General features: G+C 43.9%; 1 protein-coding gene across 2 annotated transcripts in view; it reads left to right on the top strand.

Moving 5' to 3' along the window:
- cfap99 (cilia and flagella associated protein 99) overlaps window positions 1-26,222 on the top strand; it is a 108,942-nt gene that overhangs the window by 11,006 nt on the left and 71,714 nt on the right. For both annotated transcript variants that reach the window (XM_063047728.1, XM_063047729.1), the window contains 4 exons: window positions 17,457-17,601; window positions 19,233-19,327; window positions 19,409-19,521; window positions 21,677-21,854. In XM_063047728.1, the coding sequence (XP_062903798.1) occupies window positions 17,457-17,601; window positions 19,233-19,327; window positions 19,409-19,521; window positions 21,677-21,854 (531 nt within the window). The remainder of the gene's footprint in view (window positions 1-17,456; window positions 17,602-19,232; window positions 19,328-19,408; window positions 19,522-21,676; window positions 21,855-26,222) is intronic.

Below are 26,222 nucleotides of genomic sequence, written 5' to 3'. Positions count from 1 at the left end.
TCCTCAAAGAATTCCAATAGACTTGGCAGGCAAGATTTCCCCTTAAGGCAGGGGTTCCAACGTGGGGTTCATGGACCCCTTGGTTAATGGTACAGGTCCATGGCACAAAAAAGGTTGAGAACCCCTGCCTGAAGGAAACCATGCTGACTAGTCATTTTGTCCTGGCTTCCAAATACCCCAAAACCTCATCTTTACTGATAAGATATTAAGACATAGGAACAGAATTAGGCCATTTAATCATGGTTGATCCTTTTTTCTCCAGCCCCACTCCCTGGCCTTCTCCCCACAACCTTGTGTCTAATCAAAAACTTATCAATCTATGCCTTAAATACACCCAGCACCCTGGCCTCCACAGCTGCTCGTGGTAACAAATTCCACAAATTTCTGACCTCTGGATAAAGAAATTTCTTTGCATCTCTGTTATAAATTTATCCTAAGGTTATGTGCACTTGTCCTAGACTCCCCCGCCATGGGAAACATCCTTTCCACATCTACTCTGTCAAGGCCTTTCAACATTCGAATGGTTTCAATGAGATCCCCTCATCCTTCTGAATTCCAGCAAATACAGACCCAGAGCCATCAAACATTCCTCCTATGATAACTCTTTCATTCCTGGAATCATCCTTGTGAACCTCCTCTGAACCCTCTCCAATGCCAGCACATCTTTTCTTTGATGAGGAGCCCAAAACTTATCACAATACTCAAGGTGAATCCTCTCCAGTGCCTTGTAAAGCATCAGCATACATTCCTGCTCTTGTATTCTAGACCTATTGAAATGAACGCGATCATGGCATTTGCCTTCCTCACCATCGACTCTACCTGCAAGTTAACCTTTAGGGTGTTTTGCACAAGGACTCCCAAGTCCCTTTACATCTCAGATTTTTGGATTTTCTCCCTGTTTAGAAAATAGTCTGCAGATTTATTTCATCAACCAAAGTGCATGACCATACATTTTTCAACACTGTATTTCATTTACTACACTCTTGCCCATTATCCTAATCTGTCTAAGTCCTTCTGCAACTTTCCTGTTTCCTCAACACTACATGCCCCTCCATCAAATGTCACATCACTGCAAACTTGGCAACAAAACCATCTATTCCAAAATTTAAATCATTGATATTTAGCATAAAAAGAAGTGGTCCCAATACCAATGCCTGTGGAACACCAATCGTCACTAGCAGCCAACCAGTAAGGGATCCATTTATTCCCACTCACTGCCTCCTACCAATCAGCCAATGCTCTAACCATGCCAGTAACTTTCCAATAATATGATGTGCTCTTAACTTGATAAGCAGCCTCATGTGTGGCACCTTGTTAAAGGCCTTCTGGAAGTCCAAATATACAACATCCACTGCATCCATTTTACCTATCCTATTTGTAATCTCCTCAAGTAATTCCAACAAGTTCATCAGGCAAGATTTTCCCTTAAGGAAACCATGCTGACTTTGTCCTCTGTCACCAAATACTCCATAACCTCATTCTCAACATCCAACATCTTCCCAATCACTGAGGTCAGGCTAACTGGTCTATAATTTCCTTTCTACTTCCTTCCAACTTTCTTAAAGAGTGGAGTGACATGTGCAATTTTCCAATCTTCTGGCTCCATGCCAGAGTCCAATGATTTTTGAAAGATTATACTTTCTCTACCGCTACCTCTTTCAGAACCCTGCGGTGCAGTTCATCTGATCAAGGTTACTTATATACTTTGGGTCTTGCAGCTTTCTTTTCCCACCTCTGCCTTGTAATAGTAACTGCACTCACTTCTCTTCCCTCACACCCTTCAACATCTGTCACATGCTACTGTATTCCACAGTGAAGACTGTTACAAAATACTCATTTCATTCATCTGCCGTCTCCTTGTCCCCTGGTTACTATTTCTCCAGCCTCATTTTCTAGCAGTCCCATATCCACTCTCATGTCTTTTATTTTTTACATACTTGAAACAGCTTTTACTACCCACTTTGATATTGTTTGCTAGCTTGCTTTCATATTTCACCTTTTCCCTCTTGATGATTTTTTTAGTTGCTGTCTTTAAGTTTTTAAACACTTCCCATTCGTCTATCTTCCCACTAATTTTTGCTTTGAGATATGCCCTCTCCTTTGCTTTTACATTAGCTTTGAATTCCCTTGTCAGTCGAGGTTGTACGATTTTGCCATTTGATTATTTCTTTGTTTTTGGAATATGTGTATCCTGCACCTTCCTCATTTTTTCCAGAAACTCACGCCATTGCTGCCCTGCTGTCACCCTTGCCAGCATCTCCTTCCAATTTATTTTGGCCAACTCCTCACTCATACCACTGTAATTTCCTTTACTCCACTGAGGTACTGCTACGTCAGACTTTACTTTCTCCCCATCAGATTTCAAGTTAAACTCAATCATATTATGATCACTGTCTCCTAAGGGTTCTTTTACCTTAAGCTCCCTAATTGCCTCCAGTTTATGACATAACACCCAATCCAATAGAGCTGATCCCCTACTAGGTTCAACAACAAACTACTCTAAAACCCATCTCTCAGGCATTCAACAAACTCATTCCCTTGAGATCCATTACAAGGCTGATTTTCCCAATCGATCTGCATGTTAAAATCTCCCATGACTTATAACATTGCCCTTTTGACATGCCTCTTCTATTTCCTGTTGTAATCTGTGGTCCACATCCCAGTCACTGTTGGGAGGCCTGTATATAACTGCCATCAGAGTAGGATTCAGCATGTTACATCTTTCTAGAGCTCTGATGCCATTCTTTACCAGCAAAGCCACACCACCCCCTCTGCCTACCTTCTTATCCCTCCAATACAATGTGTAACCTTGGACATTCAGCTCTCAACTACAATCATCCTTCAGCCATGATTCAGTGATGGCCACAGCATCATACCTGACAATCTGTAATAGTGCAACAAGGTCATCCACCTTATTTCTTATACTCTGTACATTGAGAAATGGACTGTAACATCTTAACAACGACTGAAGTCAGGCTATCTAGCCTATAGAAATAATGCAAAGAAAAAGCGTTTCAGGATGTATATTGTGTACACTTCTCTGACATTAACCTTGACCTTTGAACCTTGAACCTATAATTTCCTAGCCTTTTGCCTCCCTCCCTTCTTAAAGAGTGGGGTGACATTTACAATAGTTCTTCTGCAAACACTAAATAATTTCTGACAAACAAGATTAGTATCAGCAAATTAAATTAGCGCAAATCAAACTTGGCAAGCTTGGCCAATACAAACAAACACATACAAAAAACAAGATCCACAAACCTGCCTGTCCTGGCCGACCTATTGTCTCAGCTTGCTCCTGCCCCACCAAACTCGTTTCTGCATACCTCGACACGGTTTTATCACCCCTTGTTCAATCCCTTCCGACCTATGTTCGTGACACTTGTCACACTCTTAAACTTTTCGATGATTTTAAGTTCCCTGGCCCCCACCGCTTTATTTTCACCATGGATGTCCAGTCCTTATATACTTCCATCCCCCATCAGGAAGGTCTCAAAGCTCTACGCTTCTTTTTGGATTCCAGATCTAATCAGTTCCCCTCTACCACCACTCTGCTCCGTCTAGCGGAATTAGTCCTTACTCTTAATAATTTCTCCTTTGGCTCCTCCCACTTCCTCCAAGCTAAAGGTGTAGCTATGGGCACCCGTATGGGTCCTAGCTATGCCTGCCTTTTTGTTGGGTTTGTGGAACAATCTATGTTCCGTGCCTATTCTGGTATCTGTCCCCCACTTCTCCTTCGCTACATCAACGACTGCATTGGAGCTGCTTCCTGCACGCATGCAGAACTCGTTGACTTTATTAACTTTGCCTCCAACTTTCACCCTGCCCTCAAGTTTACCTGGTCCATTTCCAACACCTCCCTCCCCTTTCTAGATCTTTCTGTCTCTGTCTCTGGAGACAGCTTATCCACTGATGTCTACTATAAGCCTACTGAGTCTCACAGCTATCTGGACTATTCCTCTTCTCACCCTGTCTCTTGCAAAAACGCCATCCCCTTCTCGCAATTCCTCCGTCTCCGCCGCATCTGCTCTCAGGATGTGGCTTTTCATTCTAGGACGAGGGAGATGTCTTCCTTTTTTAAAGAAAGGGGCTTCGCTTCCTCCACTATCAACTCTGCTCTTAAATGCATCTCCCCCATTTCACGTACATCTGCTCTCACTCCATCCTCCCGCCACCCCACTAGGAATAGGGTTCCCCTGGTCCTCACCTACCACCCCACCAGCCTCCGGGTCCAACATATTATTCTCCGTAACTTCCGCCACCTCCAACGGGATCCCACCACTAAGCACATCTTTCCCTCCCCCCCTTCACTCTGCATTCCGCAGGGATTGCTCCCTACGCAAATCCCTTGTCCATTCGTCCCCCCCATCCCTCCCCACTGATCTCCCTCCTGGCACTTATCCGTGTAAGCGGAACAAGTGCTACACATGCCCTTACACTTCCTCCCTTACCACCATTCAGGGCCCCAGACAGTCCTTCCAGGTGAGGCGAAACTTCACCTGTGAATCAGCTGGGGTGATATACTGCGTCCGGTGCTCCCGATGTGGCCTTTTATATATTGGCGAGACCTGACGCAGACTGGGAGACCGCTTTGCTGAACATCTACGCTCTGTCCGCCAGAGAAAGCAGGATCTCCCAGTGGCCACACATTTTAATTCCACATCCCATTCCCATTCTGACATGTCTATCCACGACCTCCTCTACTGTAAAGATGAAGCCACACTCAGGTTGGAGGAACAACACCTTATATTCCGGCTGGGTAGCCTCCAACCTGATGGCATGAACATCGACTTCTCTAACTTCCGCTAAGGCCCCACCTCTCCCTCGTACCCCATCTGTTACTTATTTTTATGCACACATTCTTTCTCTCACTCTCCTTTTTCTCCCTCTGTCCCTCTGAATATACCTCTTGCCCATCCTCTGGGTCCCCCCCGCCCCGTCTTTCTTCCCGGACCTCCTGTCCCATGATCCTCTTGTATCCCTTTTGCCTATCACCTGTCCAGCTCTTGGCTCCATCCCTCCCCCTCCTGTCTTCTCCTATCATTTTGGATCTCCCCCTCCCCCTCCAACTTTCAAATCCCTTACTCACTCTTCCTTCAGTTAGTCCTGACGAAGGGTCTCGGCCTGAAACGTCGACTGCACCTCTTCCTACAGATGCTGCCTGGCCTGCTGCGTTCACCAGCAACTTTGATGTGTGTTGCTTGAATTCCCAGCATCTGCAGAATTCCTGTTGTTTGCGTTTAAAAACACGTACAAATACTTGTTTGTGATCTTCTGCTGCTGTAGCCAATCCACTTTAAGCTTTGACATATTGTGCATTTAGAGATGCTCTTCCTCACGCCGCTGTTGTGATGCATGGTTATTTGAGTTACTGACACCTTCCTGTTGGCTTATTTCAGTCTGGCCATTCTCCTCTGACCTCTGTCATGAGGTTTTCACCTGATCTACCACAGAACTGCTGCTCACTGGATTTGAATTTTCTTGCACCATTCTCTGTGAACTGTTGTGTGTTAAAATCCCAGGAGAGCAGCAGTCTCTCAGGCACTCAAACAATCCCAGCTGGCACCAACAATTATTCAATGGTCAAAGTCACTTCTTCATAATTCTGATTTGGTCTGCACAACAACTGAACCTTTTAACCACATCTGCAGGACTTTATGCATTGAGTTGCTGCCATTTGATTGCGTTAACAAGCAGGTAGGTGTACCTAATAAAGAGGCTATTGAGTGTAAGATTGTGTAGATTCAGGAGAAACTGTAACTTGGCTCCAGTCAAACAGCCTAATAGATTGTTGAGTCCCAATTAGATAACTTGCTCCTCAGTCTCTTACTTAGCCAGATTCTTTGGTAAAGGAATAGACTGATTCATTCTAAACTCCTCAAGGTATTTAGTCCAATAATTTAATGCTAAATTTAGAACTGGTTTCCCCAGTCCCTTGGTGCATTTTTCCTATGTGGTGTACAGATCAAATGAGAATAGGATTAGATATCATGCCTCTAGCAGATTAATATCAGCAACTGTGCAAGCTTATAAGTGGAAAAATCATTACAAGAGATATTAGAGACCCATGTCACCGTAGCCAAAATAGGAATCAGCACCCCCACGGGAGTTAGGAAGGAGCATAGTTCGTATTATTTCAGTGAAAACCTGCTGAAGGTTCGTGATAAATTGCTAAGTGTGATTACCACAAATATTTAAGAACCCACACATGTTCTGTGAGTCATAAACACAGGAGATTCTGCAGGTGCTGCAAATTCACAGCAACGCACAAAATGCTGGAGGAACTCAGCAGATCAGGCTGTATCTATGACGGGAAATAAACAGTCGACGTTCTGGGATGTGACCCTTCATCCGGACCAGGAAGGAAGGGGAAGAAGCCAGAATAAAAAATTGAGGTGGGGGGAGCACAAACTGGCAAGTGAGGCCTAGTGAGGGGAAAAGGTGGGGGAGGAGTTATGAAGTGAGAAGCAGATTGGTGACAGGTGGAAGAGGTAAAGGACTGAAGAAGAAGGAAGCTAATAGGAGAGGGCAGTGGGCCATGGAAGAAAGGAAATGGAAAGGGAAAGGGGAATCAGAGGGAGGTGATAGGCAGGTGAGAAGAGAAGGGGTAAGAGGGGAGCCAGATGGGGAATAGAGAAAGAGATGAAGGGTATTGCGGGGAATTACCAGAAGTTAGAGAATCAATGTTCATGCAGTCAGGTTGGAGGCTACCCAGACCGAATATGAGGTCTTGCTCCTCCAGCCTAAGGGGGGCCTCATCGTGACTGCTATGTGCCACAATGTGAGTCTTTATGATTAAACCTAATTATTAGAGCTTGTCAAAGAAAGTTTCAATCTGTGCAGTAATGAATTCTCTACCAGTAAAGAGGGAAATAGTTTCCCAGGAAAAAAAGCATTGGTAGTCTTCTATCAAAGTGAAGAGGTTCAGGAGCTGTGTATTTTGCCTTTGAAATTAAAATACCTCATACAATTAAACTAATGGCCTATTCCAACGTGATTTACATGGCAGCGTTCAGTTCAGATTCAGATTCGTATATTTACTACATGTCCATTGAAACACACAGTGAAATGCATCATTTGCATTAACAACCAACACAACTTAAGGATGTGCTGGGGGCAGCCTGCAAGTGTCACCATACAATTCTGTTTGTGAAGAAAATGCATTTGACAACCCTCTTCTTATGAAGTAAGTTCAAAGTTCAAACTGAGTTTTTTTTATAGTCATCTGTTAGTCTCGTGAGACCATGGATCGAACTAGTGACCTTCAGATCACTAGATGAACGCCTTAACCACTTGGCCACGCTCCAACACAGAAAGACCTTTGGTGTTGATGAAAGAAAAGACATCAAACCCCCTCCCACCAGCTCAAAAAAGAAACCAAACTCGCAGACCGCAAAAATACCCCCCTCCCATGCAGCAAAAAAGCAGCGACACTTTCCAGTGCAGGTGACCTGGGTTCAATTCCCACTGCTGCCTGTAAGGAGTCTGTATGTTCTCCCCGTGAACCGTATGGGTTTCTTCTGGGCGCTCCAGTTTCCTTCCTTCCACAGTCCAAAGACATATTCGGTTGGGAGGTTAATTAGTTTTTGTAAATCGTCCCAAGGTTAGGCTAAGGTTAAATCAGGGGTTGCTGGGCAATACAACTCAAAGGACCAGAAGGACCTATTCCACGCTGTATATATAGGTCGTGAGACCATGGACTTGCGCCTTGGAAGGTTTCCAGGGCACAGGCCTGGGCAAGGTTGTATGGAAGACCAGCAGTTGCCCATGCTGCAAGTCTCCCCTCTCCACGCCACCGATGTTGTCCAAGGGAAGGGCGTTAGGACCCATACAGCTTGGCACCGGTGTCGTCACAGAGCAATGTATGGTTAAGTGCCTTGCTCAAGGACACAACACGTTGCCTCAGCTGGGGCTCGAACTAGCAACCTTCAAATCACTAGACCAACGCCTTAACCACTTGGCCACACACCAACACAGAGTTTATTATCAAAGTAAATATATGTTACTATGTACTACCTTGAGATTAATTCTTTTAATTTCACCAACCCTTGCAACTATCTCTTCGTTCCATGTAATGCTCCAACATGCGCATGTCTATATTCCAATTTCCAAAATAACTTTCAATGATCTCACTTCTCCCAGAGGGGCACCACAGTAGCGTAGTGATTAGCATGATGCTATTACAACTTGAGACATTAGAGTTCGAAATTCAATTCTGGCGTCTTCTGTAAGTAGTTTGTACGTCCTACCTTTGAGCACATGGGTTTCCTCCAACAGTCCAAAGACGTACTTGTTAGTAGGTTAGTTGGTTATTGTAAATTGTTCTGTGATTAGGCCAGGGTTCAATGAGTGGGTTGCTGGGCAGTGTAGCTCATTGGGCTGGAAGGCCCTTTTCCGTGTGGTATCTCTCAATAAAATAAATAAGAAAATCATCATACATTCTTTACTAAAGCGAAAGAAAAAGAATCACATGAAAAATGAAAAGAAATTCAGAGCTTGGAAATCAATTGGCATTCATTAACTGAATCTGTTGATGATGTTACCATCAGATAATCTGTTGCGTATTGATTACTCTTTTAACAATAAGATTCATTATCTGTGCAGAGTATCATACAGAGGAAACAAATGAGTTTTTGAATGAGCTCCTGACCCAGTAAAATGGTTCAGAATGATGAAGTGAACTGGTTATTCGCTGATCTCTAAATTGCAATTCTTCAAACTTAAGGAAGCTGTTATGCACGAACAAGCCTGATTGAGCAATACTTAATGTCTCATCCAGCAACCCATTTCTGTATTCATCTTTCACGGACACATATGCAATGATGACTGTGAGGAATGTCATTCATCTCTTCTTGGGAATTTTCTGAATGGATGAAGTGTCACTCCTTACCCCACACCTGCAGTACAAGCATACTTATTTTTTCTTAAATTATTCTCGGAATCAATCTACAGTTTGTCAGGAGACCGACGGAACTCCCAGGAAAACATTGCAAATAGCTGGGAAACCTGCCAGTGTCACACCAAATTCATAGCAGATTTGGACAACTTTTACTGATAAAATCAAAGTTGAGAGGAAGCTGGTTTCCGCGATAAACTGAACTGTGACCACAACTCTTTGCAGTTTCTTGTAGTCACAGGCAGGGCAGTTGCTGTACCAAGCCACGAGGCATCCGGATAAGATGCTTTCTGTGGTGCACATATAAAACTTGGTGAGGGTCAAGGAGGATATGCCAAATCTCTTTATCCATCTGCCTTTGGAGGTCCGGTCGTTGGGTAAATTTAAAACAGGGGTTGATAAGTTCTATATTTCTAAGGTTATGGGGAGAAGGGAGCAGAGTGAGTTTGAAGAGAAAATAATGGTAGCACAGACTCAAGACATTGGTTGGCCTAATTCTGCTCCAATGTCTTATAGTCTTACAGTCCTGAGGAACCAGAGGCACTGCTAAGCTTCACAAACGAGAGAATCTCCAGATGCTGGAAATCTAAGCAACACACACAAAATGCTGGAGGAACTCAGCAGGCCAGGCAGCAGCTACAGAAAAAAATACAGTCGACATTTTGGGTCAGTCCTGCCAAAGGGTCTCGGCCTGAAACACTGACTGTACTTTTTTCCGTAGATGCTGCCTGGCCTTCTGTGTGTTGTGTTTTTGTGTGTGTTGCACGGATAAGTTTTCTTGGTTGTGTCGTCAACATAGTTAGATCAGGGCAGGCTCGCACTAGGGAACTCGAAACTCTCAACCTGCTCAACCTCAACTAGATCATGCAACCTGGGTCTAAACTGGCAGAAAAGTGCAATGAAGAAATTACTTGCAGCACCATTGATGTAAACTGGAGCAGGTGCTCTCCCTTCCCCCAACCCTCATCCTGAAGTCAATGACAGTTCTTTTGCTGTTAGTGAGATAGAGGTTGTTTTTGTGATACCATGTCACTAATCTCTCTATCTAATAGCATGAAAGAGCAGCCAGGGCCCTAGTTTAACCCACTTTCTGAAACAGAATGCATCTGTACTGTGCAGAACTGCAGTGGAGTGTCAGCTGTGGATTTATATGTGTAATTCATCTGAATTGGACTTAAGTCCAGAACCGAAGTCCTAGTGTGGCAGATGAGAAAGTAGAGACACATCTAGAAATTCAAGCAAGCAATTTCACTAGTCAGGGCAGGCAGGGTCAGCATACGGAGCAAAGGTCATGGAGGCTAAACGTTATTTATTTTATAATGCAAGAAGTCTGACAGGTGCAGCAGGTGAACGGAGACCATGGATTAGAATCTGGGGAACACACACAAAATGATGGAGGAGCTCAGTAAATCAGGCAGCATCTATGGAGTGGAAGTTTTGACTTTGGACCATGGAACTGTGACATTATTGCTGTTAATAGAAACATGGTTGAGAGAGGGGATAGACTGGTAGGAGATTTTTTTCAAGCAGATAACCCCACTGGAGAGGACCCCGTTAGAACACTTGACCTCTTGGGAAATGAGCCTGGGCCAAGTTGTTGGAGTGTCATTTGGAGAACACTTTGTGACCAGTGACCACAGTTCTACTAGTTTTAAAATCATTATGGGAAACAATACAACTGGCCCATGAGTTAAAGTCCTAAACAGGAGCAGGCTAACATCGCTGGCATTCAACAGGTACCTGCAAAGTTGGATTGGGAGAGGCTGTTAACAGGTAAGGAAACATCCAGCAAGTGAGGGCACAGTTTTAAGGTGCTTGGAAGTAGGTACAGAGGAGATGCCAGGGGTAAGTTTTTTACTCAGAGAGTGGTGAGTACATGGAATGGGCTGCCGACAATGGTGGTGGAGGTAGAGTCTTTTAAGAGACTCCTGGATAAGTACATGGAGCTTAGAAAACTAGAGGGCTATGGGTAACCCTAGGTAATCTCTAAAGTAAGTACGTGTTCGGCACAGTATTGTGGGCTGAAGGGCCTGTATTGTGCTGTAGGTTTTCTATGTTTCTGTGTTTCTGAGTGGGCAGCTTTTAAAATTGAGATAGGGCGAGTTCAGTGCCAATATGATTGTGTTAGAGTGAACCTGGGTAAAAGAGTGATATTAAGGCCCTGATCATCTGGAAGGAATCTTTGTTGGCATGACCTGAAGAACTTGAGTCTGTACTGTATATCTCGATGAATCTTTGATTGATTGGCAAGTATTCTTTCAGCTGAGCCCCATTGTACCTCTTCCCTTTGTGCAATTAATCTGTGAAACATTCTCATTTGTAGAGGAGTAAATATCACATCAAAGTCAAGTTTGTTGTCATATGCACAAGTACATGTATAACAGGTCAGCTATGAATGTTGTGTCCTAGCTGTCTACAGGGCCGGATTAACCTAGTAGCAAAAGTAGCTTATGCTACGGGCTCCACATTTTCGAGGGCCCCGCACTAAATGCTTGCAAGCTGCAGTCTGGTGAAATCGGCATCTCACCATAGTCTCACGACGATCTGGCAACGCTGTTGTTTTCATGTCGGGGGAGCTGCATGCTGCATGGTATGTGTGTGCAGGTGTGTGTTGGCTCCTTGCTGTGTCGTGGTGACCTTTGTGCTATCTCCCACGCTCCCAAGCCGCTGCAGCGTGCGCTGTTCCGCCGCTGACTTTGACTGTGTGCTATGTTTTGCCGTCTGGACCAGCTGAAAGATTATGAAGTTTTGGATATGGAAGGTCATAGTGCTGAACAGCTCACTCAAAGCTTACTTGACTTTTTAAAGGAAAATGACATTGATATAAAAGGCTGCCGTGGTCAAAGTTATGACAATGCCAGCGACATGAGTGGCAAATATAGTGGCTTACAAGCACGAATTAAAGAACTGAATGAGTTTGCGGATTACTTTCCATGTTTTGCACATTCACTAAATTTGGTTGGAAAATGTGCTGCTGAACGTTGTCAAGAAGCATTAGTTTTCTTTCAATTTGTAGAAAGCCTGCACACATTTTTTTCTGCTTCTACTTGTCGGTGGGATCTCCTTTCTGCTGCATTATCTGATGGTAGTGCTCATTTGCCCGTTGTGAAAAGAATGACAGATGCCAGGTGGTCAGCTTGTGCAGATGCAACAAAAGCCCTTTGACACAGCTTTTCTGCAATAAAACAAGTCTTGGATGACATTTCAAATAACAATGATCAGAAGGCAGAGTGTCGACAACAGGTTTGTGAACTACTTTCAAAGATTCAAGATTCGAAACACTTTATTGTCATTCTGACCGCACATCAGCTTTGCAGGGCAGAATGAGACAGCGTTTCCCAGGAGCAGTGCAATCATAACATAACAAATGCAACACTAAATAATAAACATAACAATAAATAGTAAAACACAACAGCCACATGTCAGTTAAAATCAAGTTTTAAGTGTCCAGTGCAAGTTAAAAGAGTCCAAAGCAGAGTCAGGTAGAACAGCTATTTAGCAGTCTGACTCCTTGTGGGTGGAATCTGTTTAGTAGCCTTGTGGTTTTAGTTTTGATGCTCCTGTAACGTTTGCCTGATGGCAGAAGAACAAACAGTTCATGGAGAGGGTGTGAGGGGTCTTTAATGATGTACCGTGTCTTCTGGAGGCATTGACTCTGAAAGAGGTCTTGGACAGAAGGTAGGGAGACCCCAATAACCTTCTCTGCTCCCCTAACCACCCTCTGCAAGGCTTTTTTGTTGACAGCACTGCAGCTGGAGTACCAGGTTGTGATGCTAAACATGACGAAGTTGGAAACAGGAATAATGGTCATATTGTGGTATCAAGTATTATAGCATTTTCAAATGACCAGTGCTTCTTTGCAATCTTCTGGCCAAGACTTGAACACAGCTTGTGCACTCTATGAATCCTTGCATGGATATATTCAAGCTATGCGATCTACTTTTTCATTCATTGAGCAAAAAGCCAAGGATCTGACTAAGTGTGAAGATTATCAACAGCAAACTCGAAGAAACCACAAGCAAAATCGCGCGTATGGTGATTTCAGTGGTTCCAGCACTTTTGTTGAATCTCAAACGCCTTCTCAGAAGTTTAAAACCCGAACATTTCTTGCCATTATTGACAGCTTGCTTTCTGCCCTGTCAAAAAGGCAGAAAGCTTATCTGAAGGTGAATGGTGTTTTTGGATTCCTTCATCAGTTACAGTCGTTTACACTCGAGATCGTAAAGAGGTCATCAAATCTTATTAAATCATATCCGGAAGATCTGGAAGAAAGTCTTGATGAAGAATTTTTGCAGTTTACTGAACTGTTGAAGACTGATCTTGCTTCTCATATTGGCACCAAACAAGACCTTGTAGAGTTACAGTTGTACCGTTTGATAAGTGACAATTCTTTGGAGTCATGTTTTCCAAATGTAGAAACTGCCTTGCACATCTATTTATCACTCATGGTTACCAACTGCAGTGGAGAACGCTCATTTTCAACACTGAAAAGGATTAAAAATGAACTAAGGAGCACCATGGGTCAAAACAGATTGGACAATCTCACTCTAATGAGCATTGAACATGAACTTCTGCGTGAAATAGACATTTCCAGTATCATCAACAAATTCGCTCATGCTAAATCTAGAAAATGTAACTTTTAAATTGTAGTTTTGTTACTTTTGACATTTGAAATTGATACCTACATGTAAGTAATACTATTACTGAAGTGTCAGACATTTGTCATTATCTGGCTCTATAGCAAATGGAAAAAATTGAATTACTTTACTATGCAAGTAAGTAATTTATGTTTTAATACTTATGTGCATTTTTAAAATTTAGGGTCCCTTTATAACATATGCTACAGGCCCCACACTAGCTTAATCTGGCCCTGGCTGTCTACATAGTGACGCAAGCCAGGACAGTATAATATGAAAAGCAAGCTGTTGCCTGTGCATCTGATGAATCCGAAGGAAAAGCAGAGACCAATACAGTTTGGCACCAGCAATGTTGCAAGAGTTGCCAGTGAGCATTGAACTCAACGCAGGACTGCCTTAGGGACTCCAGCTCCAAACTTTTCCTTGGGATTTACTCCTGAGGCCTTCCCCATGAGTGGGCAGAGCCACAAGGCAGTGGAGCTTTGAAATCAGAGTTTTCTTTCTCTGAGTTGAGCTGCCAACCATGAGCCCCATCTGCCTGGAGCGACTGGTTTTAAGGCACCGGTAACCCTCCTTTGCCCCTTCTCCCGTCAGTAGAAACGGTTCTGCCGGGCTTAATAGCTAAGCCACATGAGGAGCTAGATTTAGTTGTCAAGACGCTGATTGATACACATGCCACTGGGAAGATTTAATGGGTGGTAGGAGCCTTTCTGCACTACATTCTCCAGTAATGAAAACCTGAAGGAACCATGTATGCACAAGTGCAATGAAAACTTTCCTGGCAGCAGCATCATAGGCTAAAACATGAAGGTCTGTGCATTACCCCACGTGTATAATATTGTTGACTATATTAACAATATAATTAATATAGTCACTACGAGAGGTGGTAGTGGGGACAAGCTCCCACTGCCTAAAAGTGCTCCTCATGGCATGCGACTCAAATAGCCTCTGACAACCGAGTCCAACTCCTGGCCTTCTCGTGTGACTTAGCCTCTAAACCTGGAGGAACTGTTTCTACTGACAGGAGGAGGGGTGAAGGCGGGTCCTGGCGCCTTAAAACCAGTGCTTCGGGTAGATGGAGCTCGTCAGCCTGGGAAGGCAGTCCATCTAAGAGAGGGAAAACTCTGATTTCAAACCTCTGCTGCCTTGCGGCCATACCCACTCATGGGAAAGACTTAGGGAATAAACCCTGAGGACAAATCCGGAGCTGGAATCCCTAAGGCAGTTCAACGTTGCCTTCAACCTCACTCTGGCAACTCCTGTGACGACACTGGTGCCAAGCTGTTGCCCTTGCCCATCCCTTGGACAACACCGGTGTTGTGGAGAGGGGAGACTTGCTGCATGGGCAACTGCTGGTCTTCCATACAACCTTGCCCTGGAGAATCCAGGTGCAGATCCATGGTCTCACGAGAATAATGGATGCCACACATTAACAATTAGCCAGGTAGATGTAGGAGGTGGTAGATCTTTTCAACTGGGTATCTAATAGCCCTGGAAGGGCAGATCATATTTGCCTTCTTGATGGTCCAAGACTGGCGATATGAAGAAGGATGAAAGATCAACTTTATTCACCATATACATTTGCATGTATTAAGAATTTGTAGTGGTGTGTTGGCCAGGGTGTGTTATGCAACAAAAAACATTCAACAATTATAAAGAATTATATAAAGTACGGATATGGAATAAAATGTGCATAAATATGTAAACACCAGCAAGTATTTATAATGTAAATAGCATTATAAAAAGTGTGGAAGTGTTTACAGTGCAGTGCAGTGCAGTGAAAGATTCAAGATTGTTTCATGTCATTTCTTGTACACAAGTGTAAAGGAGAATGAAATAATTGTTACTCCAGATCCGATGCAGCACAAAAAAACACAATAAGATAAAGAATACAATAATAACAAAAAGCACAATAAATATAGATACATAAATTCATAAGTGTAAGGGGGTTTTGTCTCCTATGTTAGGCGTAGGCTAATTAAAATGGCTTCTTTGTTATGTTATACTTGGGAATGCTTCTTTGTTATGTTAAACGCTGAGAAAGTTTTTTGCGCTAGCAGTTTGTCTTGGGTTAGGCAGTGATAAGAAAATGTTACGAACCAATTGGGATAGTTGTTATGATCTTGGTGTATCTGGAAGATTTGTATGTGCGGGGTTTTGGAGGCAGAAGGCGGGAGAGAGAGACAGAGGATGGATCAGGTGCTGTGATGCCCGCTGACAGGGTTGGACCCCGAGGAGGGCGTTCGGCGAGGAGACAGAGACGGACTCGTGTGGAGCGTCTGGTCGACCACCGTTGTTGGTCCCAGCCGGCCGGTCAAGGTGGTCCAAGGGGTTGCAGGGGGAAGAAGAAGGGTCCTGAGCTCCAACTGTTTGTGCACGAAGAGATTGAGCTTTGATAAGTGTGGCGCCTTTTATTTTCCTTTTATATTTTATTCTCTATTAATTACATAGTTCCAGTAATATCTATAAACTGTAAATCATTTAATCGTATCTGGTGTATTGTCTGTTATTTGGGCGGGGTGGGTTACATCACACAGCATCCACACAAACTAATTACCCATTTTGGCGGGGCTGAGGGCTGTTTCCCTAGACGACAGCAAGCCGAGCGACCCTGAGGGTGGCCGGGGGGGGCTGCATAAGAAACAGTAGTTTCAAATACATAGATGTCTCCATAAAGTGACACGAAGCACAGGAGTGTCTGTACATAAGGTGACTGACAGGAAATGATAAAGTGGTGGTGGTTGGAGGTGTGGAGGGGTGGGTTAGTGGGTGGAGGTGTTGATCAGCCTTGCTGCTTGGGGAAAGTAACTGTTTTTGATCCTCTCAGGGCTAATGGGGGTAATCGAGGCATCATATCTATCTAGCCCATTGATACATTTGTACACTGGGCAATGATGTACGCATTATGGAATGGAAGGATGTGCATTGTAACCTGCAGTCTTCCATACCATCCCATCGCCAATCTGGGAAGGACAGAAAGTGCACTCCAGGCCTTCCCGTTGGCATGTGGGTAAAATGCACTTCTAACAGTCAGCCTAAAGCAGTACAGGCAAGGCAGGGACAAAAATGGAATGAGTTCAAATCAATGCTAAGCCAGAAACTCTCCAACACTTTGACCACGTGCTTACCCAGGAATGAACATCGATTTCTCAAACTTCCAGTAATGCCTGCCCACCCCCATCTTATCCATTTCCCATCCCCTTGTCCCTCTCTCATGTTACCTCCTTGCCCACCCATCGCCTCCCTCTGCTGCTCCCCCCTGCCCCCACCATTCTTCCTTCTTCCATGGCCTTCTGTCTCTTTCACCAATCAACTTCCCAGCTCTTTAGTCCATTCCTCCCCCTCCCAGTTTCACCCATCGCCTGGCGTTTCTCTCTCCCCTTGCCCCACCTTTCAAATCTACTCCTCAGCCTTTTTTTCCTCCAGTACTGCCGAAGGGTTTTGGCCTGAAACGTTGACTGGACTTTTTTCTATCGATGCTGCCTCGTCTGCTGAGTTCCTCCAGCATCTTGTGTGTGTTGCTCGGATTTCCAGCATCTGCAGGTTTTCTCTTGTTTGTGAGTTCAAATCAATGTGGCTCTCTTCAAAGTACTTGGTACTTGATTAGCCCAAGACACCAAAGGAATATCATCAGAATCACTGGCCTCAAGCAGAAGTGATTGGCTGAAAGTCAAAGATTTGCTTTTGCTGTTCCAATTTATACAGGTCATTAACTCCACACAATTCAATTGAAAATGTGACTGAGGATTTGTTTTCATGGTACTATTGATTGTGCCTTAGCTGTATTTACGGACCCATATCTCTTGCATTTAGCACAAAGACACAGTGGTTTTATTGAAAATGCAGCTGCTGTTCCATTTACGATTAAAGGCAAGGCTATTGCGCAGGATCGTTTTTTATTGTCAGTTGTGGTTTGCTTGCAGGCACGAGGTGAGGTTGAGCAGACGTTCCTGGTGGAAGTCCTGTCAGGCTGCTTATGTCACAGACCACTGCTCGATGTAGTAGTGAATGGATTTTACATTAAGGATGGAAAGAACTTGCTGAGAGTGGACTACAATCTGTTTGTGGGTAAGAGATAATAGAAGATAGAACATAGAACAGTAGAGGTGCTTTGGCCTAGAATGTTGTACAACCTTTTAACCTACTCTAAAGTCAATCTAGCCCTTCCCTACCCCATAGCCGACCATTTTTCTTTCATCCATGTGCCTATCTAAAAGTCTCACAAATGCCCCTGCAGTGGATGCAATCTCAGTGTCTCTCTGCTTGGCCTTGGATCACCTGGACAACAGTGATACCTACATCAGGCTGCTGTTCGTTGATTACCGCTCAGTGTTCAACACAGTCATACCCTCAGTGCCAATCCATCAAGCTCCAGGACCTGAGCTCCTGTACCTCCCTCTGCAACTAGAATCATAACTTCTTCATCAGGAGATCGCAGTCAGTGCAGATGAGGGATAACATCTCCTCTCTGACAATCAACAGCAGCGCACCTCAAGAATACCTGGTTAGCCCACTGCTCTGCTCTCTCTGCACCTAGGACTGTGTGGCCAGGCACAGCTCAAACACCATCGATAAATTCACAGATGACGTTCCTGTTGTCGGCAGAATCTCACACGGTCCTCATCAAGAGCTCAGCAGTAGAAAGGGTGGGTAATTTTAAATGTCTGGGTGTCAACATCTCTGAAGATTTATCCAGGGCCCAATATATTGATGCAATCACGAAGAAGGCACGTCAGTGTCTAAATATTGGGTGAGTCACTGCCTCAAATGTAGAGCAGGGGTTCCCAACCTGAGGTCCATGGACCCTTTGGTTAATAACAGGGGTCCATGGCACAAAAAAGCTTGGGAACCCCTGCAGTGGAGGGACATCCATTTAAAACAGAGATGAGGAGGAATTTCTTCAGCCAGAGGGTGGTGAATCTGTGGAATCCCTTGTCACAGACGGCTGTGGAGGCCAAGTCATTGAATATATTTAAACCGGAGGTTGGTAAGTTTTTTATCAGTCAGGGAGCCAAAGGTTATGGGGAGTATGCAGGAGAATGGAGTTGAGAGGGATAATAAATCAGCCATGATGGAATGGTGGAGAAGTCTAAATGAACCAAGTGTCCTAATTCTGCTCCGCTATTCTATGGTCTTATTTCATTAGGAGTTTGAGGAGATTTGGTGTGTCACCAAAAACTCTTAACAAATTTCTACAGATGTGTGGAGAGCATTCCAACTAGTTGCATCACCGTCTATTATGGAGAGGTCACTGCACAGGATCGGAAACAGCTGCAGAAAGTTGTAAACTCAGCCAGCTCCATCATGGGCACTAGCCTCCCCAGCATTGAGGACATCTCCAAAAGGTGATGCATCAAAAAGATGGTATCCATCATTCAGGACCTCCATCACCCAGGACATGCCCTCTTCTCATTACTACCACCAGGGAGGAGCTACAGGAGCCTGAAGACACACACTCAATATTTTAGGAACAGCTTCTTCCCCTCCACTGTCAGATTTCTGAACGGATATTGAATCCGTGAACACTTCCTCACTAATTTTACTTTCTTTATGCGTTACTTACTAATTTAATTTTAAATATATATTTCTTGTTGTAATAGAAAGTATATTTCACGTACTGTTGCTGCAAAACAACAGATTTCACAATACTGTACATGTTGGCGATAATAAACTGGACTGTGACTCTATTTCCCTTGCAGTTATGTGCTATCTCGCCACTTTTCGGCTGAACGAATTGGGCCTCAAACACTTCAGCAAACTTATCAATTCGCAGGATATGAACAAAATGCATAAGGTGAGGATAGCAAACATTTATTCTTGGAATCATTATTCAAGGTGTTGGGTTGTGCAGTAAATCCATGTTTATCTTTCACAGTTCCTTACATTCTTCTTTGATGCTCGGAACCTCAATACGTGGATTAAAGATGAGTGGTGCCAGGTATATGATGTAGCCTATATAACAGAGAAACTGATTGATCCTCTGCTAAGGTAAATCATCATTTTTATTTTTCTTATTCTTTATAATTGTTGAATATTTGTTTTTTGTTGCATGTCATGCCCTGATGTGCAACCACAGCAAATTCCTAATTCCAAATTCCATGTAAATGTATATGGTGAATAAAGTTGATCCTTTATCATCAAGTAAGATTACTTTCTTACTTTCTATTTTAAATGTATAATTTCTTCACTGGATTCGATACTGTCATTACAGACATAACACATATCATTAACTTGCAACCCACACAAAATGCTGGAGGAACTCAGCAAGTCAGACAGCATCTATGGAGAGAAATACACTGTCGATGTTTTGGGCTGAGACCCTTCATCAGGAAAAGAAATGAAGGGGCTGAAGCCAGAATAAGAAGGTGGGGAAGGAAAGGAGTAAGGAGGGAGAAAAGAGAAATTACCAGAAATTGGAAATATCAATGTTCAATCCATCAGGTTTGAGGCTACCCAGATGGAAAATGAGGTGTTGCTCCTCCAACCTGATCTCATGATGGCGATAGAGAAGGACATGGTTGAAGAACTGGAGAGCAGTAGAGACAACAGATGGGAGAAGTGGAGGTGAAATCATGCTGCACCTGGTAGCCACACCTTTAAAGGGTTACAGGTGCAGTTCATTTGGTACCTCACTCACCTTTGAATCAGAAGACAATGAAAACCCACGACAGAGACAAAAATGAATCCCAGTATCCCAGTATGAGAGGGATTTGCAGTCTTGGAGCAACTACTTAACCAAGCCTCCTTCTTCTCTCAGGTAGAAGAAGATTACCTCACCTTGACTCACCTTAATCCTGAACTGATTCCACAACCTATGGACTCACTTTCAAGAACTCTACAACTCATGTTCTCAATGTTATTTATTTATCTCTTTACTTATTTATTATTAGTATTTCCACAATTTGTCTTCTTTTGCACATCAAGTTGTTTGTCCATCTTTGTGTGTAGTTTTTCATTGATTACATTGTGTTTCTTTGTATCTCCTGTGAGTGCCTGCCAGAAAATGATAATACTTTGATAATAAACTTACTTTGAATCTTTTGAACTTGGAAGATCTGATCACAGCAGTTCTCCCCAGTACCCTGGTCAGCATGATCAAGGGATGAGTGCAGGGAGCAAACATAAAGCACAGGTCAGGACCAGCACAGTCCACTCTGTGACATGTCCCATGCTTCCCACTGAAAGATGAACTGCTGAAGCTCTAATTCACGTTTTACAAAGTTCATCTTTGGTTGTGAGTGTTATGTTGATGCTAAAATGTAAGGCATGCACCATAATCCAATGAAATCAAATGTTGGTTGAGAGTACAATAGTCCAGTAGGAAAGGTACGTCGCATCCGGAGTTTCTGCGGTTAGCGGACAATTTGCTCCACGCCTTTCTGACGTGGTGGGGAACCGCGTATGAGGCAAGTTACAGCAGTTGCCTTCTGCCGGGTGAGTCTCCAAAGAGATCACCAGCTCGTAACCCAGCACGGATGGAAAGCGTGCAGGGCAGCTGACTGGATTTGAACTCAGGACCTTTTGTCCCAAAGTCCGGCACTGATGCCACTACACCACCAGCCGGGTCCAGAGGCCTTTGAAAGGAAGCTCTCCAGGACTGGTCAGCAACTGTCAGCAGGCTGGATGGAGAGCAAGGTGTCTCCCAGTGGAGGTTGGTTGTAGGGGATTCGTAGCCCATTCTTTAGTTAGAGCTTTCAGCATTTTGGGCATCGAGGGAGAGAGGAAGAGGAGAGCCATCCGCAGTACCACCGATGCGGCAGAGAGGGCCTCAAGATGGCCGAACTCAGGACCTTTCGTCCCGAAGTCCGGCGCTGATACCACTACGCCACCAGTCGGGTCAATAGTCCAGTACCTCATCAAAAATAAAAACTAAAATTCTTATTTCTTTGAGCTTTGTGATGCATCCCAGACTGAAAGTAAACTATCTTTGCTTTCTAGGGAAAAGTGAACTATTTGACTGCAGTGTGTATCAGAGCCAATCTTCTAGTCACCAAATGCCCACAAATATCTCCATAGTCATGACATGGAGATGCTGCTAGGACATTAGCCAATAATTCTTCTCACTGCTGTAACCAAGTTTTTCTCTGTTTATGATGTGAAAATACCACTCACTGTTTACCGTGTTCCTTTCTTTTGGTTAAAGGTGGCAGCCAGATATGCAGATCATCATTGACCACTTGGCCAATATACTTGCAAATAAAGTTACCCATAAAAAGGAGAGTCAGCCTGTATCAGTACCAAGTGAGTTTAACATCACCAAGCCCAGACCACGAGCCATTCCAGTGCCTGAAGAAATTCCGCAGCTGCAAGTACAGACAAAGGTATGTGTGTTGGCTATCCATTCGATGCCCCTGCAGATGTGCATGGAAGTGGATATGCAATTGGGACCTTTAGAAACCTCCGGTTGGGTCACATTTCCAGCTTTGTGTTCAGTCTTGGTGGCCTTATTATAGGAAGGATGTGAATGCTTTAGAAAGGGTGAAAAAGAGGTTAACCAGGGTGCAGCCTAGATTGGAGGATACGTGCTATGAGGAAGAGTTGGACAAGCTGGGGCTATTTTCTCTAGTGCAGCAAAGGCTGAGGGGAGATTGGTTAAAAGTTCATAACATTACTCGAGGCATCGATAGAGCAGACAGTCAGTATCTCCGAGACTAAAATATCCAATACGAGAGGGCGTGCATTTAAGATGAGAGGGGGATGTGCAGGGCAAGTTTTTACCCAGTGGAGGTGGCCCGGAATGCTCTGCCAGGGGTGGTGGTAGAGGCAGAGAGCACAATGGTGATTAAGAGACTCTTACATGGGCACATGAATATGCAGAGAAGGGAGGGATGTGGTCAATGTGCAGGAAAGAGGGATGAGATTAATCAGGAGTCATTCGTTCAATTAATTCAGCACAATATCGTGGGCCAGAGGACCTGTCGTGTGATATATTCCATGTTCTATGATTGGAGTGAAAAGTAGCTGTATTCCTTTCACTGAGCTCTTGCCTCTTTCTGAAAATATTGATCCATTTACGGGTGTGCGCTTGGAACCTGGTCACAGAAAGTACTTCAAAGAAGCAATCATTCTTTATAGTTAAACCTTGATAGTAAGTTTTGGTAGACTTTTCCATCTCTGAGAAACTCAATTCTGTGGTGATCAGCAGTCTTATTTTGCCAATATTCCCCTCCCTACCTCATCAACTAATTGAAGACTAACTATCACTACTCAAGTGAGATCTGAAAAAAATTAGAGCATATGGATAAAACTGGGTTCAGCCTGTTAAGCTACAAAATGACCTTGCACATTGCCTGTGCTCATCTGCTTTCATGTGAATGAAACAATTTGAGCAGTATTTCATTCTGGAGCAGGTGGCTACCGTAGGGCAAGAGCAGACATCCTTATGTAAGTAATGTGAATAGATTAGTATGTAAACCCTCTTTGTGGGAAGGAAGTCTTCTTGTTGGTTGATACCTGTCTTGGCCCTGTTAAATGATCACAATTCCTTCTTCACATTCTTCCCACATACTCATCAACTCTTAGATAGGTACATAGAGCTTCGAAAAATAGAGGGCTCTGCAGTAGGGAAATTTTAGGCAGTTTCTGGAGTCGGGACAACATTATGGGCTGAATGGTCTGCAATGTGCTTTAGGTTTCCATGTAACTCCCCTACCCCCTCCCAGATGCAACCCCTCACCTACTTACGAAGGACATTTTAATGATTAATCTACCAGCTGGAGGTGGAGGGAAACCAGATCACTGAGGGGAAACCCATGTGATCAACAGGGAGAATGTGCAAACTGCATGCAGACAGTGCTGAGGTCCATGATCGAACCCAGACAATACATATATGTATACTTCTTATTGTAATTTATAGTTTTTATTACTAATTATTGCAATGTATTGCTTCTGCAAAACAACAAATTTCATGTCGTGCAAGTGATAGTAAACTTCATTCTGATCTCTAACGTAGGGAGGCAGAGATTCTGTTCATTGTGCCAAGTAGGACGGCTCACAGACAGCTGTAGAGCCAAGTCATTCAATGTATTTAAAGTGGAGGTTGATGGGTTCTTGATTAGTCAGGGCATCAAAGTTTATGGGGAGAAGGCCGGAGAGGGATAATAAATCAGCCATGCTGGAATGGTGGAGTGGACTCGAGGGGCTGAGTGGCCTAATTCTGCTCTTATGTCTTATGATCTTACAACATTCAATCAGAGGTACTGAATTTTCAACTCTACAGACAAGCACACAAAGCAACAAGTTGCAGCAGGATTTAATTTTCATCTAAATAATCTCTTGTTCTTGTCTTACACGTGTCTACTCAGCAGCACAGCAGCCAACGTGGTAACACTGTGGGTTGTCTTTACCAACAGCTTTGTTGGTGGAGCAGACTTGATGGGCTGAATGGCCTAATTTTTCTCCTGTGTTGATTGGTCTTATGAAAGGAACGTTTTGCTGAGAGGTGATGTGAAGCCATGCAGCTCATCGTGCCCCTGAACAACAACATACACTCACATTATCAGAACGTAAGACCACTCATTTCCCAGAGATTTTGCAGCAACCAACACAACTGCTTCAGCAACAGGGGAAGAACTGTGAAATATTGTTTAATAATCTGGACATTTTCCTCAGCTTTACTAGAGCTGTCTCAGAGGCAACATTGCAAAGATGTACGAGATCCATAAAGGGTGCAGAAAACAAGTTTCAATCATGTCAGACAAGCTGCTGCAACAGGGGAAGGAGGCACAGATTCATGTTTATGATGGGTAAAGCTAACCCACAATCTGACAAATATTTCTTCACACAGAACAACCCAGTAGTCAGTTTGAATGCAGAAGATTAACAATCTGCTGGTCCTCCTCATGGGAAGATCAGAAGGGTCAGCATTCCGTAATGGCGTGACTAAGCAGCATGAAGGGCCATCTTCATCAAAATGTATCTCATAATTCACATTTATGCCCCCGTATGTCATGGGTCCTTGATTGAGCTCAGGCAAAGTACACTCATCACAGTTCTGTTTTACTGAGGTCACAACAGCTTTTTACAGGGCTAATAGAAGTCAAGACATGGAAATGATTGATTTTCCTTGTACTTAGTCATGCAGCAGGGAAGATTTTATATTGGAACACCAGGGCACAGAGGCAGGAAAATTATCTGACTTCGTTATAATGGAAGTAGGATTAATTGCAGGTATTATGGGGTGGGGTACTGCTGTGTCAAGCCCATGAAGGTTACCTGTACATATTTAGGAACGTGCCTTTCCAGTATCCCTTCCAGAGTAGTGTAGCAATTAGTGCAATGCTTTACATCATCAGCTGTAAGATGAGGTTTCAATTCCTGCCTCAGTCTGTAAGAAGTTTGTACATTCTCCCGGTGACTGTGTCAGTTTCCTCAGTGTGCCCCAGCTTCTCCCACATTCCAAGGATGTACAGTTCAGGTTAGTGAGATGTTGGCAGCTGTGTTAGTGCCAAAGTGTGGCAACACTTGCAGCTGACCTGCACAATCCTCGAGGCCTTGACTTGACGCAAAACGATGCATTTCATGACAAGTTTCAATGTGCATGTGACAAATAAAACTAATCCTTAACTTTTGTAACAGTAGAACATAACCAATAAAAATAAATATCAGAACTTGATGAAGGGGTTTGGCCCGAAATGTTGACTCTTTATTCATTTCCATAAATGCTGCCTGACCTACTGAGATCCTCCAGCATTTTGTGTGTAATTTCATTATAAAGCTATGTTTATACTTTGTTTCTGGTTGTAGTGAAGGAACAGAAGCCACCTCCAGCTCACCCTCAGCACCCGTTCACACAAAAGCCTCACCAATCTGCACGTCCAACAGGGCACAGATATTCAGGGTACAGGTATTGTTGAAATATTCTCTGTGCTGCAATTCCTTTCAAGGAGTGATGCTGATTAACACCTTCTCTCTGCTTCCTCTGAATATTCACAGAAATATTCTTCTGAAATATAAAAAATAAGGTTTGTAATATGGCCCTTGTGGCTAAAGGTATCAGGGGGTATGGAGGGAAGGCTGGTGCAGGGTTCTGAGTTGGATGATCAGCCATGATCATACTGAATGGCGGTGCAGGCTCGAAGGGCTGAATGGCCTATTCCTGCACCTATTTTCTATGTTTTCTATGTAATCCTTGGGAGTACAGGAATTTAAGATTATGGTTGAGACATGAATCTCACACTGAATAATTAAAAGGTAGCACCTAACTAATTTTTTCAGTGTGTTCTCAAACACTCCGATTTACAATTGACGTTGTGACATATGAGTCCCATGGGAAGATCGCTTGGAAGAGGCCTTTGAAAGGAAGCTCTCCAAGTACGCAGGACTGGTCAGCAACTGTCAGCAGGCTGGATGCAGAGCGAGGTGTCTCCCAGTGGAGGCTGGTTGTAGGGGATTCGCAGCCCGTTCCTTAGCCAGAGCCTTCAGCATTTTGGGCATCGAGGGAGAGAGGAAGAGGAGAGCCATCCGCAGTACCACCGATGCGGCAGAGAGGGCCTCAAGATGGCTGTGGCTCAAAAGAGGGGAGCCATGGAGTCATAAGTAGTTAGCCATCTGGACACAAGCTGGGGTCTGATCAGCCCCGGCTGGGTCACCTGGAGGAGGGTGTATGATGTTGAAAGACCCGAAACACCCGATGATTGCAGGAACATCACTGAAGATGTGTCCAGAGGCATCAGTAGATGTATGTACAC

This window comes from Mobula hypostoma, chromosome 5, assembly GCF_963921235.1.
Source record: "Mobula hypostoma chromosome 5, sMobHyp1.1, whole genome shotgun sequence".
NCBI lineage: Eukaryota > Metazoa > Chordata > Chondrichthyes > Myliobatiformes > Myliobatidae > Mobula > Mobula hypostoma.
The sequence above is the reverse complement of the archived record's forward strand: the minus strand, read 5'-3'. Positions and strand labels throughout refer to the sequence as shown.